At 46.7% G+C, this 16,087-nt stretch overlaps 1 protein-coding gene across 1 annotated transcript in view; it reads right to left on the minus strand.

Moving 5' to 3' along the window:
* FBXO42 (F-box protein 42) overlaps positions 4,207-16,087 on the minus strand; it is an 80,992-nt gene continuing 69,111 nt past the window's right edge. Inside the window, exons 5-10 of the mRNA XM_003127635.5 lie at positions 14,384-14,537; positions 13,497-13,607; positions 11,377-11,473; positions 10,842-10,898; positions 9,624-9,740; positions 4,207-9,129 (exon numbers count right to left, since the gene is read on the minus strand). Of these exons, the coding sequence (XP_003127683.1) occupies positions 8,014-9,129; positions 9,624-9,740; positions 10,842-10,898; positions 11,377-11,473; positions 13,497-13,607; positions 14,384-14,537 (1,652 nt within the window). The 3' untranslated portion in view covers positions 4,207-8,013. The remainder of the gene's footprint in view (positions 9,130-9,623; positions 9,741-10,841; positions 10,899-11,376; positions 11,474-13,496; positions 13,608-14,383; positions 14,538-16,087) is intronic.

A 16,087-nucleotide genomic window follows, 5' to 3' on the forward strand; every position in this document is an offset into this window, starting at 1 on the left:
GCCTACAGCAACACCACAGCAATACCAGATCCGGGCTGTGCCTGCTACCTACACCACGGCCACAGCAATGCTGGATCCGAGCTGCCTCTGTGACCTACATCACAGCTCATGGCAATGCCGGATCCTTAACCCACTGAGCGAGGCCAGGGATCAAACCTGCGTCCTCATGGATACTAGTTGGGTTTATTACCACTGAACTACAACGGGAACTTTTTTTTTTCATTTTGCTTCTGAAGACCGCTTCTGATACTGTCTAGGGCTCAAAGCCTTTCACAGGGTGCCCCCAAGTGGTCTTTTGAGGAATCACACCCATGCCATATACTAGCAATGACTGCCGGTTCCTAACCTGTAATTGCTAACCAGCAAAGTCGGCAGCATCAATGCCATTTTAGCTGAGGCTCCGAGAGGTGGGATGTTCTGCCACCTCTCTGAGCTTTTGAGCCAAAGTCAGCTTTTGGACCGAGGTTTCTCTTGATTCACAGTCTGTGCCTATGTCCCTGTCCTGCAGCTTTTCTGGGAAGTCCTTTCTGAGTCCATAGAACCACATCTCAATAATTGAAAGGGTTGAGAGCTCCCACTCTGGCACAGTGGAAATGAATCCAACTAGTATCCATGACGATACGGGTTCAATCCCTGGCCTCGCTCAGTGGATTAAGGATCTGGTGATGCCATGAGCCGTGATGTAGTTTGCGCACTTGGCTCAGATCTGGCGTGGCTGTGGCTGTGGCTGTGGCGAAGGCCAGCAGCTGCAGCTCTGATCCGTAGCCTGGGAACTTTCATATGCCATGGGTGCAACCCTTAAAAAAAAAAAAAAAAAGCAAAAATAAAAAAATTGAAAGGGTTAAATAAAAAAAAAAGAATTGAAAGGGCATATAGAGACCCTTTGTTTCTTTTTTGGCCATGCCCACAGCATACGGGAGTTCTCAAGGGCAGGGATCAAACCTAAGCTATAGCAGCAACCCAAACTGTTGGAGCAACAACGCAGGATCCTCAACCTGCTGCACCACAAGAGAACACCACCCTTATTCCCATTCTTGCTCTGATGCATAAGTCAGCTCTGTCATCCCCTCCCATGCAAGTTATCAGTCTCTGCTTGAATATTTCCAGCAACAGTGAAATCAATACCTCACAAAAAATTCACAAAAATGTAGGACTGCTTTTGTCAATGGTATATTGCAGGGAAAAGGGATGGTTATGGCCACTGAGAGCGGAAGGCAGACTTTAGCTGGAGATGCTCCCCTCTGTTGGGGCGGGGGGGAGGGGCAGTGAGAAGGGTGAACCCCAGTCACTGTGGTGACACTACAAGCAGACCATCCTGCAAGACTGAGGTGAAGCCTTCTGTCCTGCCTGGACCCAAGGGTGCTCGCAGCCTGGTCTTTCCTTGGTTCCCCAGATTAGGGCGATGTGAGGTGACGTCTGGGCATGAGGAGCTAGCTCAGGGTAGTAACAACATGTGCAAGGCCTTGGGCTCCTCGTTCGTGGTTAGTGACTCCTGCACTGCTTCCCCACAGGGCCAGCTGGAGAGTCCTGGCAAGCGATAAGGACAGTGTGGCATGGCCCTTCTGCTGGCTGGGTGCTGTAATTCAGACTGAAACGTACATAGGCCTCTAGGCCTTTAGTCCCCCGGGTAGTGACCAGGGAGTACTATGCTAGGAATGCACGGGAAGGCAGTGGCTGCCAACTCCTGCAAGGCCCGGGGAGAGTCACGGCTCTACTCCAAGCTGCATTCTCCTTGACATTAAGGTTTTCTCCTCAAGTTGGCAAGTCCCCTCCCCTCTATTCCACATCCCCTCTGACCTGGGGCCAATCACATTGCTGTCTCCATGCTCTGGCCTCCTCCACAGCAGAAGCCTGCTCATCAGTAGTCAGGAGCATAGCCTGACAGACTGACTTAGGAAGCTGTCAAGGAGCCTGGAGGCCGGGCATGTGGGCTGTTCTCCAGGATCAGCAATCATCACTGGCACCCTACCCACCAAACACTGCCTTCTCTACAACTTCCTAGTCTGACTGACTCTCCAGGCAATGTTTGGATTCCTCCAATGATGCCACACTAGTCCCACTCATTACACAGGGCTCTGGCCGTACAGAGTTCTTCCCAATGACCTTGAAATCTCTTCCCTAGACCTTCCACCTATTGGACCTTCTTTAGCCCAAAAGAGCCACAAGGAGCAAGGCCAATCCTTCCACAATGACAACTGCGGAAGGATTCAAAACAATCATTCTATCCCCACCATCACCAAACCAGTAGCTGCCAGCAATGGTGCCAGGCCCTCTGTACCCAGACCCTTGCTCACATCATGGTCTACTTTGCACATGCCTCAAAGTACAGAAAACAGGACAGAACCACATGTTCTTAGAAATGGAAAAGTTCCATCTGGCAGCTCGGGAAACACAAGCGTGCAAGACAGGACAAGAGCTGCGGCACCTGAGCCTGGGACAAGGTCCACACTCCATATGCATGTGTTGAAGTGAAAAGAAAGTAATGGGGGAGTTCCTGTTGTGGCTCAGCAGAAACGAACCCGATTAGTTCCATGAGGACGTGGGTTCGATCCTTGGCCCTGCTCAATGGGTTAAGGATCCAGCATTGCCAGTGGTGTAGGTTGTAGACACCACTCGGATCTGGCATTGGTGTTGCTGTGGCAAGGCCGGCAGCTGTAGCTCTGATTTGACCCCTAGCCCGGGAACTTCCATATGCCATGGGTGCAGCCCTAAAAAAAAAAAAACAAAAAATGGTGCCTGGCACAAAGAACCAAGGGTATGAGAAACTGGCACAGGAGTTCCTGCTGTGGCACAATGGGATTGTCGGTGTCTCTGGAACGCTGGGATGCAGGTTTGATCCCCAGTCTGGAACAGTGAGTTAAGGATTTGGTGTTGCCACTGCAGCGCAGGTCACAACTGTGACTCAAATCTGATCCCTCTTGGCCCGGGAACTCTGTATGCCACCAAAAAAGAGAGGGGAAAAAAAAAAAAAAAAAAGGAAACTGGCACATACTAAGTAAGTGGCTTCAGGGCCGTAGCCCCCCACTCTCCTGCTACCTGGCTCCTCCCAGGCCCCCATGTCATCAGCTCCCAGATAACACTTTGAGCTTGGGAGCCACCTAAGTGTGCCTTTGAATCCAGGCAGGATGTTCTATGTGCTGAGGTTGAATTCAACTGGCAAACCAAAGAATAAAGTCCAAAGGGAGATGAAACAACTGAGACCATTGTCACCCAATTTATGGCAGCAGCTGCTACGTACTGCTCTTGAGGCAAGAGCCTCAGAGGTTCTCATGGTGACATGTCAAAGATGACGCAGGCAACTGCAGAGATGCATGATGCTTAGCAGGGACATGTTCCTAACAATTTACAAACTGCGCCCAGCACTCTCCTTTGAGAGCACGTATTTTCTTCAAGGGCTAATTATAAATAATAGCCACCATTTACTAAGCATTTACTATATGCGAGGCACTGCAGTAGTGTTTTTTCATACACAGCTTGAATGAATCTATATGGTCCTATAAAATAGAAACACTGTATTTATAGAGGAAGAAACTTGTATTTAAGGTAAAGGAACAAATAGGTGAAGACAGGATTATCCACAGGTCTCTAGGGCTTCAGGCTTGGGTTCCCAACTCCCATTTGCTATGGTGTTTCAGGACCCCAAGGCCCTGGGTCCTCATCTTTGTCTCATCAGTGATGACGCTGATGGCCCTGGGCCTCTGCTCCAAGCTCATCGCCTCTCTTGGGTCTCCACTGAAGGGTGGTGCTGTGGCTCTGAAACACTGAGTCCTTCAAGCCTGATGGAGAGAGCTGCTTTATTATTATTATTATTATTATTGCCTTTTCTAGGGCCGTACCAGCAGCATATGGAGGTTCCCAGGCTAGGAGTCTAATCGGAGCTGTAGCCAACGGCCTACGCCAGAGCCACAGCAACTCGGGATCCAAACCACGTCTGTGACCTACACCACAGCTCACAGCAATGCCGGATCCTTAACCCACTGAGCCAGGGATGGAACCCGAAACCTCATGGTTCCTAGTCGTATTCGTTAACCACTGAGCCACAATGGGAACTCCGAGAGCTGCTGTGTTATTAAATGACACTCTCCTCAGGGATGGGCAACCCTCCTAGAAAAGGAGGAGTGTCTTTCTAACTACTTTGCTTCCAACTTCAATCTCCAGGTGCTTTCCATCACAGCTTTCCTTCTTTTACACTAATAAAACAGTTAAGACAGTTCCATCCATTTTGTTTTATTTGTTAAATTGCTAAAAAGTCATCAGGGGAAAACATTAACAAAAAATAAAACTGACAGAGATTTAAATATCAATGAAATCAAATCCACTTTTCATTCCTACACCATTATGTGCCTAAAATGATCATCTCAGGGTAAGCCACCCAGGACCCCTGAGGTGTAGGGGACACATCACTCACAGCACCAGCTTCGCCAGGGCACAGCAGGTGTGCACTGACATGAACCCTGGTTGGTGGGAGGGGAGCAGAGCGAAGAGAGAGGGTACAGCGGAGCCAGTGCCTAAGGGTTGCTCTCATTTGACAATGAATGTGGTGAGATGGAGCCACTTACAGGTGACCATGCAGAACATGCCTTCTGCAGTTCCCGGGGAGGCTGCATGGGGTGCGGGCCTGGACTTTCGGCTTCCTTGCCCCAGGGTGTGTTCAGATCCTCCCCACTGACTTGTGCGCTGGTAAGAGACCACAGGTAACACAAAGCAGGGCACATCAATCATGCCAGCATCACCACAAGGACAGGGACAGACAGACAAACCAACCAGGAATATCTCTTTGAAGGGGAAGGAAAGAAGCAAAGCAGAAGGAAACCCAGAAAGATTCAGGCAAAGGAAAGGGAAGCATCCCCTTTTTTCCATCAGCTGGTGGCTTTCTGTCCTTCAAAGTCAAGACTTGAGTTGCTTTTCTTTCTTCCTCTTCTTCTTTTAAAGAGTTTCAACACAGTCCTAAGATAGTTCATGGTTTCAGCTCTTGATATAAAACTCAAACATTAAAATCAAATCAATCCGTAGAGGGCTGGGAAGAGGGTACTAAAGCCCACTATTGCCTCACAACTGAATTTAAGCTTGTTCTGACACCAAATTTGCGCTCCCAAATGTGGTGTGGGGGTGGGGGAGTTGTGAAGCCCATCACCCAAGTGCAGAAGCAGGGTAGAAACATGAGAAAAAAACAGAGAACCCTCCCTGCTGCACAGCCTGCAAAATGAGAAAACAGGAAGCTCTGTTCAAGAGGGTAGGAAGTGACTAAAATTCTCACGAGGTCAACAAGGTGGCCAGTAGAGTCAATATGACGTGGGGGCTCTCAAGGCACACTTGCAGGAATGGAAGGGGTTAAAGCTTCAAGTAGAAACAAAACGTATTTTAAATACTTAAATACTGATAAATATTTACTTTAGGTGCTCCTGAGGGTTTAAAAAAATATTTTGTCTCATTTTCCTCAGTGAATTTTAAGACAAAATTGGCATCATGTCAAAACCAGAGCTGTGGTTAAATCTGATCTGACTGAAGCATCCATGGTGCTGTGGAAACAGTCACCTCAGCTGAGACGCCTGAAGTTTCACTGCTCACGTGGCTGCACGAGGGCCTGAGGAGACACCGTGACTGCGCCGAGTCGCTCTCCCAAGGTACACGCCCACAGTGCCTAGGAGCCACCAGGACCCACCGCCCGGTGTGGAAGAGGCAGATTTTTCTTGGAGAGCTGTAAACTGACAGTCTGGTTCCAAGTGGAGTTGGTAATACTGGGATGCCATGAAGTTCCGAGGAGCCAAGCTACTTTCTAAGAGAGATACTGTCTCTGTTGCCTGCCTACTTGGGGAAAGTAGAAGGAATCAGCAAGTTAAGAGCGCTTAGGAAGGCCACAGGACAAAGGGAAAGACGACAAAGTTGAGATTCTGAACTTTCAGGCTTCCAAATACTATCTGTTTAAGTAGGAACTGAGTGTGGAGGCACTGTCCATGCACAAATGCAACGTCATAAAGAAAGTTCAGCAAGAGTAGTAATGCTGAAATTGCTAATCTAGGCTAGCTTTCTCTTGTGAATCAGGACCCCGGCACGGGCTAACAGTCTCTGCTAAAGAAGGATTGGCGACAGGCCCAGAGCAGAGAGTCTGGAAAGCTAAGTGCTGAGCTGGGAGCAGTTGGACACCACAGTGAGTAGGCACATGGTAGTCTCCGTATCTAAAGGAGCACAGACAGCAGTTTCTGGAACACATGCCTCCCCATGAGCTGGCCCTTTCGTGGGCTTGGCACCAGGGGGCTTTGCCATCAAGACCACACTGTAAAAGCTAATGGCTAGGAGAAAGGATTCAACATGATGTAACAGGAGAAAACATACTTAAAAGACTGCTAGGAGCTGGCTGGGAGCCAGGACCCAGGGCCAGCTGTAGCAGGCTTCTTCTTGGGAAATGCTAATAAGAAAAAGGGGAGTGTGGGGATGAGAAATGCAATGTTTCGATATTTAAGACCTAAAGGCAAAATAAAAATTCTCTTTCCACTGATGAGAGATCACCAAAAAAAAATAAAAAAAGCAAGAAAGAAAAAATCCACATTTAAGTGGTGTCAACGAGATCTCCTACGTCCAGACTCTGCTTTAGAGACTGGAAGCTTGTACTTTCCTGTATCAACCGAAGAAATGCTCTAGTTGGTTACACATTATCTCAGAAAGGACATGAAAGTAAAAACCCAAGCCTTGTCTGGGTGACGGGTGAACAATACAATCACAAAGGAGCTGCTCCCAAGGTAAGCCATGCATCGAAGAGGCCAAGCACATGATATTCAACCCAAACACACTCAACAGCCAGACAGAAGAATGAATATCACAATTAAGGGCAAAAATCATTTCTAAAAGGTAGTGTTTAGGATTTTCTCCCAAGATTAATTTCCACATTCTACAAACATGGATGGGTATGTCCAATGTGCTTTGGAAACAGAAAGAACCATAAGGAACAAAACAGTAATTTTTGATGCTTCAAGGATTTCTCACGATACCAGTATCTTGAAATTCCCGACTGGCCCCCTAGTGACGCCAGAAAAAGGGTTCCAGAAATATTTCTAAGAGATTTCTCTGGGTACCCAAGCTTTGTCAAAAGAAACTGAGAAAGATTTTAGGGCTTAAAAAAAAAAATCCATAAATGAAAGAAAAAGGGGAAGAGAGGAAGGAAGGAAAAGTGTATAAATGGAAAAGGCAGCCTCTGAGGATCAAGTTATAAGGAAAGGAAAAAAAGAGAACAAATGTGGTTTTTGGCAACTGCAACCAAATAAGACTGTCAGAAAATTCCACATTCAGACACCAGAATGTTTTCTGAAATGTGGCGGGAGCACTCAAAGACCAATGGACACTAGGTGGACAGGTGCTGCTGCATAAACATTGCTTCTTGATGATCCTGGCACACAAATGTGGAACAAGATCCCTTGTTGGGTGACTTTCTTCAGTCACAAAGGGCAGAATGGAGCCCGGCACAGGGCATTACTGCAAGGAGTTTTCACAGGTCCTCTGGGGAAGGGGGCGGGGGGAAGAGTTTTCTACAGGTCACTTTCACCCTGCCAGCACCTGAAGCATGTGGATCTGAAACCTCTACCTGTGCATCTTACACATGACCTTTCTTTTTCTAACTCTGCAAAGGCCAAATAAGACTTACAGGTGGTTCTTCAGCTTCTTTAGGAAAGTTCTGGTATTAGTCTGTTCCCTAAATTCTTGGTCCAGTTACCAGACCAGCAAGGTAGAAAAAGGCAGCGCAGCCTCTGCTAAAACACAGCAACAATTTTATCTGAACCAGGACGGAGAGCTCTCCCTCTTTGTAAACAGAGTTGTCTATATAATATATATTTATATACTTATATAATTTTTTCTTAATGGAGATTTGATCCCAGCCTAGAGTGAGCAAGGTTGGGAATCGGGGTTTTGGTTCATGAGGGTAATTTTGTCCTTCTGTTTTCTCAATCCTCAGTCCGAATGCTTGCACACTGGAAAATTCCAGATTAAAAGCCACAGAAAGGGAAAGAGTTTTAGAACATATTATCTCTTTGCTCGCACAAAGTACAAGGCGTTTGTTTTTGGATAGTACTTCACATTCTGTTTCTTGTCCATGAGTCCTCCAAATATGATGAGTTCACCCCTGCCTTGTACCACTGTATGCAGGCTAGTTTCAGGAGGTCCAACCACAGAACTGCTATTAAATACTTTCCATTTGACTCGCCCCTTCTCCTTGGTGTCTTTAATGTCCAGCACGTACATCTGCATGGGCTTGCAGTTCATACTCTGGTACAAAGGTTTGCCAACATTTAGGGACTGTGGAGGGTGGTGCCCCAGGCGGCGGGCGATGGGAGGTAAGGAATGTCCATCTCCTTGGGCAGGCCCTGGGCGGGGAACGGGTACTGTTTCTCCACTGCTCAGGTTCTGGCTCCCAGGGGAGCCTGGAGAAGAGCCCAGAGGAGGACTTAGTGCTGCGGAGGCTGGTGGGCCTTTGGATGACATTGCTTTGATGGCTTCTAGGCTCCGACGCAGGGCGCTTGGGGAAACGGCTCCAGCGAGGGCACTGGCCACATGGGGTGGGGTATGCACACCATTTGTCTGTTCGGGAGGGTGTCTCATACTTCCTCCAACTGTCCTGTTGTCCACACCATCCATATGATTGCTAGTGGAAGCCGGTTTCAGATCCCAATTCAGATCTATTGATCCTAATCTTAGATCTTTCTGGTCTGGTAGTGACCCTCGTCTGGGGGCCAAAGAAAGTCCCATTTTTAGGTCATATCCTTCGGTGGTAGATGGAGTGCTAGGAGATATAGCCTGTACAGGGCTGTCCAAGGAAGAGCCACCTACAGCTGCTGATCCTGGAGATAAGCTCCCACCATTGAGGATGGGAGAGCCATCTCCTCTGGCTGGAGAGAGGCTTCCTTCTCGGGAACTTGAGGGGGTCTGCCTTTGAGCTCTGGGCCTCAGTGTTCCCCAGCGACCATTAACACAGGGAGCTTCATCCATATTCCTTACTGGAGACTGAGAACGGTATTCTCGGGTTTCGGGAACCAGGGCTGGAGGAGTGGCACTGATGGGTGATGGGCGAGAGTTCAAACTGGGGCTGAGTGGGGCTCTCCCACTAGGAGCCTGGCTGAAGACCACCACACATTGCCCTACCTGGAAGACAAAAGACCTGTGCTCAGTTCTGATCATTCATTTAACCACCAAATATTTTATCACGAGCATCTGGGATGTGCCAAGATAGAGAGATGAAAATGCAGTGTGCCCTCTAGGCTCGCTCTTACAAGTGGGGACAGACATGGGAACAATCTGTTGCTATAGTGCAACATGTGCTATCATTCAGCTGATGTCCACAGGATAGGGGTAGAGTGGAGGGAGATACCAGTTTTTGTTTGGGGGACCCTGGAGGAAGTTTTATGGACAAAGAGATGCTTAAAGCTAGGGCTCAAAGGATGAGTGAGACCTATGTAAGTTTTTCCATCTAGTGGCTCATGTATGTGAGAAATGCCCAAGGAGCTATGGTTAATGTCCACCTCTTTTGTGACATTAGGGTGTTTTCAATTTCCATATATAGTTGCTTGGAAATCTGATGAGCTAATTGGCTTTACAGTTTAGGATCTCTCCTGCTGGCTTGTTAGGTCTCTGCTTACCCGGCAAGCTGGATGGCACCACAGTTCTGGGGCCCCATGATCTTCATTTTCTACCTTGAGTGGCTGCCAGGCCCAGGGACCTGAGTGCATGTGCAACAACCAAGCATCTTTGAACAGCTGTAAGAGAAGGACCAACAAGAGGACTCAGATGTGGTGCATGTTACAAAACACACACATGCATAGAGCTGGAATCTCAACGCCATGCTGTCATCAAGTATTCGGACTCTTCAGAAAGAACAGAAATCTTTGGCCATTCACTCATTCATTCATATATCACCACTGGTCTTGCACATGAAATTTTACTTGTAACCCCAGGAATCAGTTTTAAATGGGTTTGAATTCTGCCTGTTGTTTTATGTGTATGTGTGTGTGTATTGATGGAAAGGGTAGATAATATATATCCAGAATGACTGAATCTGCATTCTTTTATTTATTTGTTTTTGGCTGTGCCCACAGCACATAAAGGTTCTTGGGCCAGAAATCAAACCCAAGACACAGCAGTGACAATGCCTGATCCTTAACCTGTTGGGCCCCAAGGGAACTCCTGATTCTTCATTCTTAAATAAATTTCATGTAAACCCTGGCCATTATCAACCTGCTTTTCTTTTTTTTTTTTTGTCCTTTTGTTGTTGTTGTTGTTGTTGCTATTTCTTGGGCCGCTCCCGCGGCACATGGAGGTTCCCAGGCTAGGGGTCCAATCGGAGCTGCAGCCACCGGCCCACGCCAGAGCCACAGCAACGCGGGATCCGAGCCGCGTCCGCAACCTGCACCACAGCTCACGGCAACGCCGGATCGTCAACCCACCGAGCAAGGGCAGGGACCGAACCCGCAACCTCATGGTTCCCAGTCGGACTCGCCAACCACTGCGCCACGACGGGAACTCCCAACCTGCTTTTCTGTGCCATCCCCCCTTGAAAAAAAATGATAGCAGCAAACCTTACAGCCTAAAGACTAAGTGGGAGTAGGAAAACTGTGGATATAAATATTCAAGAGACAAATGTCTCTGATAAAAAGTGCCCCTTGATCCCCCTGCCAAAAAAAAGAGTGGAGAAAAAGGCCATAAAATTCAAAGGCTATACACCCAAAGTGGAGAAGGTTATTTTCTAAATGAAAACGCCACAAAAATGGCCTTGTATACTCTTACAAGATGACACAGGGGAAGCAAGTTTTGAACACACAGCAGCATATGCACGAGAAGGCCACAGCAGCAATACTCACAGCATTAGGACCGCCACATCCCCCAAGGATTAAGATAGTTGCATCATCTATGACAATCTGAGGAGAAAAAGAAATTTAAAATAAACCTACAAAGACACAGGCATCTGACCTCCTATACTTCAGTGGTTTATGAAAATAGTCCACACAGCTCCTAAGTGCGAGTATTCTATTTACCACAAGCTCTCCATTCCAACATCATGTCAATTCCGATCCCCGTCAACAAATTACTGATGATTCACCTGAATGGATTCTTTATTGATCAAATATTAACAGGAGAGAGTGCCAACTAAATAAAATGAAGGGTTCTCTTGAAAAATAAAACAGCAAAGTAAATGCTTTCGGGAGAGACACAATATAAAGCCACCAAAAAATTTATAGCCATTGGAAGTTGAAAAATAAATACCAGCAAAAAAAAGAATGATAAACTCTCTTTGCCTCATGTATGCTGGCATCTTACCTGACTCCCTCCTCCCCTCCTGTCCTAACTGAAAGATGCTACAGTGTTTGCTGAATAGTTATTTTAATTCCTGAGCACCTGAGATTGGCCACCTCGAGGATGAGGACTGGGGCCAGAGATGTTCGGCTTGGACCACGCCCACTGCTCGAGGTCAAGGACCCAGACATCATTGCTCCTATAAGATAAAGACATAAGAATGAAGGAGTTGGGAGCTCTCAGGGACTATATGAATGGATATAAATGAAGTTATATTTATAAGGATGCCCCCAAAAAACTGCCATGCTCATAATTAGCACCTAACTATATTTTTATTCCCCTCTTTCCCTGGAAAAGAGACTTCAAATCTTGGCTCTTTCCATTGACCCCTAAGGCCATGTGAGTCATGTCTGTAGCCAAACACTAATACCTAAAGGAAGAGTTAATTGGTGATAGCAGGAAATAGCTACTAGTCAAGATATAGTCTTTCAAAGGCAAAACCCACAAGGAAGAGAAAAAAAATTATTCAAAAGGCATGGCTATCATTGTCCAGGAGATAAAAGATTTATCAATTTGGAGAGTTCCCATTGTGGCTTAGCAGGTTAAGAACTCGACATAGTGTCCATGAGGATGCAGGTTCCACCCCTGGCCTCGCTCAGTGGGCTAAGGATCCGATGTGGCTGCAAGCTGTAATGTATGTAGGCTGCAGGTGCAGCTTGGATCTGGTGTTGCTGTGGCTGTGGCACAGGCCTCAGCTGCAGCTCCCATTCAGCCACTGGCCTGGGAACTTCCATATGCTGCAGGCGCAGCCTTAAAAATTTTTTTTATTGATTTCAGCTACAAAAAGTAATTCAAGATAGCTAGTGAAAGCTGCAGTTTCATGACAAATTGGCATCTCCAATCCTCAAGGACAGACTCCTAAATGGCAGTCTCAATTTAAATACGGTCCCCTCTTTTTTGTTGTTTGGTTTTTTTAGGGCCACACTCATGGCACATGGAAGTTCCCAGGCTAGGGGTCAACTAGGAGCTGCAGCTGCCGGCCTATATCACAGCCACAGCAATGCCAGATCTGAGCCGTGTTTTTGACCTACACCACAACTCACGGCAACCCAGATCTTAAGCCACTGAGCAAAGTCACCCTCATGGGTGATAGTCAGATTCATTTACACTGAGCCATGACGGGAACTCCCAAGTACCCTCTTTAAGGTCATTTGTTCACACATAGGAACACACAGGAGTAAGAGCTCCAATACTTCAAGCCCTAAACTCCCTCATTGGGAAGGCAGCGCTCACTCTCCTTTAAATTAGATGGAAAGTACCCTAAGTGAGAACAGGGTTGGGTCTGGAAAAGTGTTATGGCTGACAGCTCGTCAACGTCCATTTCAAAGCACAGGGGAAACGACCACTCCTAATGCCCAAGCAGATAAACAGTGATTCAGACACATTGCTCTGGCTCTGGCTCCAGCCTGAGGTGGTCAGCTGTGGCAAAAGGAGGAGGACAGTGGGTAGGGAGGACAACTCACAGAGATACATCAGGCCTGACAGTTATCCTGCTCCTACTCATTGCCTCAACCCTCCCATTTGGAGGGTGAACCATTTCCACCTAGCCTGTCAATCTACCTCTCTCCTTCTCTAAAGCCCCAAAGGACACAAGCTGGGCCACAGAGGAGAACAAGTAAAACTTCTCTGGAGGTACGGGTAGAAACAGACAAGATGGAAACCCCATCAGAATGTGATCCCACTGAACTGAACCACGTACCACACAAAAAAGAGATTCTAGGAGTTCCCGTTGTGGATCAGTGGTTAAGGAATCCGACTAGGAACCACAAGGTTGCGGGTTCGATCCCTGGCCTCGCTCTGTGGGTTAAGGATCCGGCGTTGCCATAAGCTGTGGTGTAGGCTGGCAACTACAGCTCTGATTAGACCCCTAGCCTGGGAACATCCATGTGCCTCAGGTGTGGCCCTAGAAAAGAAAAAAAAAAAAAAAAAAGAGAGAGAGAGAGAGAGAGAGAGAGATTCTACATAGCCCTGATTTTATGGAGCAAGTTCTTCAACTTACTGGTCTATGATTAGACTCAAAAAATAGAATACTAGGATGAGATAACTTATTGGATTAATTAGAGCTATGTTCAGGATTACTGACTAACTAGTTAACTCTTCTGACCTGTTATTTCAGGAGTATTTACCTTCAGGTTGGTAAGGAACAAACCAAATACACTTACATTTGCCGGGATCCTAGGGAGCCACCAAAGACAATCATTTTATCATCTATCACACAAGACGAATGCCCGGCCATGGGAGGTGGGCCATGAGTCGTCACAATGCAGTTCCACCTAATACAAAAAGACAAGCAGAAGCCAAGAAGTCGGCCCCTCACTTAAAATGACAAACCTATCACCTTCAGTAGAGAAACTGCCAGGATAATAACTGGAGGATGGCATAAGGTATTTATGCCTTTTCTACAAACCTACTAGAGTTATATTCCCTTTTGACTCCTCAATGTGGATGGCTTTGAGGCAAAGTGAAGAGATGAAAAAATAATGACAAGGGACTCCATTATGGTTCCTTAGCTGCTTCAGCCTAGTTTGCTGAAGGAGTACACCCTGCTACTCCTTTCTACAGGGCCGACCTGATGGGCAGCAGCTGCCGAGAGCCCTGTACTAAGCAGTCCAGGACAAGGAACAGACATATACAGTCATTTCAAAAAGGCAAGTTTGTAACACAACTGGGAGCCAGTCCTGGAGACACAGTAGGAGGTAAAGAATCATGTGGCTCCACAGCACTCCTGGGGGCATCAGTAGCCAAAGCTGAAAAGATCCCCATTACTCAACCGGCTCATTCATTTTTCTTGGAAGAGGAATAAATGTCCTCTAACTTTTCCCTTTGGAATAAGAGCTCTTAACTTCAAGTTTTCAGGGAATCCTGTAAATCCTGTGAAATTGTGGGCAAAATTTGTGCATTAATAAAATCCTCCCCCCTTCCCCGGGAAAAGAGTACAAAGCTTTCATCAAATTCTCAAAGAGATTCCTGGATACAGACAAAAAGATAAGGAAAACCCAGTCATTTTAAATCTACTCCAGATTCAAAGGATCTTATCTTTGTGGCTTACCAATTTTTAGAGGGTGAGTAAGTATGTATTTCATCAAAGAATCTCTCTGGTTGGTGTAGGGGATAAGGGCTTGGCCGAGTCCAGCCACCGAACAGCACCAGCAGGTCCTTGTATACAACCAGAGTCGCTCCAGCTTTGGGGGAAGGATAGGACCCTGGGAGAAGTCAACAACAATGTGGTTAGGATTCAGGGCCTCACAAAAAGCCCTAAGTAAGCTGCCTATAGATCACCTTTCCCTGGAAGAGCGACAAAACAGGAACCAATACTATTAAGCATAAGAGAGAGGAGACACAACTGGGTTCACAGGTCTGAAAGAAAACCATCACCAATTTATACATCTTTTACAACTGCAATAAAGAAACCTAAGGAGTGAGTTCCCGTCGTGACTCGTGGTTAACGAATCCGACTAGGAACCATGAGGTTGCGGGTTTGATCCCTGGCCTTGTTCGGTGGGTTGAGGATCTGGCATTGCTGTGAGCTGTGGTGTAGGTTGCAGATGCGACTCAGATCCCGAGTTGCTGTGGCTCTGGCGTAGGCCAGCAGCTACAGCTCCAATTAGATCCCTAGCCTGGGAATCTCCACATGCTGCGGAAACAGCCCTAGAAAAAGGCAAAAAGACAAAAAAGAAAAAAAAAAAAAAAAAAAAAAAAAAGGCAGCGTTCCCATCATGGTGCAGCAGAAAGGAATCCAACTAGGAACTATGAGGTTGCAGGTTCAATCTCTGGCCTCGCTCAGTGGGTTAAGGATCCGGCATTGCTGTGAGCTGTGGTGTAAGTCACAGACATGGCTCGGATCCTGCGTTGCTGTGGCTGTGGCGTACGTAGGCTGGCTGTAGCTCTGATTAGCTTCAGGCCTCATAGCACAAATGGAAGCAGACTTTCAAGGCTTGATATGAAAGCCTGCCAATAAAACTGCAGGTCTTACAGCAAGAGTGGCTACTAAGGCCCTCTAGGCTGGAACTCTGAGCTATGCTGACCAAATTTCAAAACAAAAGAAATCTGGCTTATGCTGGAAAAATTTAAGGACAGCAAATGTTCCATAGGAGAATAATTTTTTAGAGCGTTTTGTCTTTGAAACAATTGCTATTCCTCCAATCCTTTACTCTTATATGTCACTTTTTTTTTTTGCTTTTTATGGCTGGAATTGTAGCATATGAAAAGTTCCCAGGCTAGAGGCTGAACTGCAGCTATAGCTACCGGCCTAAACCACAGCCACAACAATGTGGGATCCAAGCTGCATCTGCGACCTACACCACAGATCACAGCAATGCTGGATCCTTAACCCACTGAGCAAGGCCAGGGATCGAACCCACATCCTCATAGATCCTAGTTGGGTTCATTACCGCTGAGCCGCAAGAGGCACTCCCTCACAAACAGAAGCTTTAAAAGTTCTCTTGAGGCTCAGAAGGTTAAGGATCTAGCGTAGTCACTGCTATAGCTTTGGTTACAGCTATGGCAAAGGTTCCATCCCTAGCCCACAAACCTCTGCAAGCTGCAGGCATAGCCAAAAACCAAAACACACACATGCAAAATAAATACAAGCTTTAATTTCACTATCTTACTTAAATATCTGGACAGTTACATAATCATACTGAAATGATGTTTAAATTGTGCTCCTCCACTTCAATTTACAAGGAAAATAGGAGAAAAATTACCCTATAAGAACAAATGAAGCAGGGTGGGGAAGACAGAGAATTCAACATAC

This window comes from Sus scrofa, chromosome 6 (assembly GCF_000003025.6).
Source record: "Sus scrofa isolate TJ Tabasco breed Duroc chromosome 6, Sscrofa11.1, whole genome shotgun sequence".
Taxonomy (NCBI): domain Eukaryota; kingdom Metazoa; phylum Chordata; class Mammalia; order Artiodactyla; family Suidae; genus Sus; species Sus scrofa.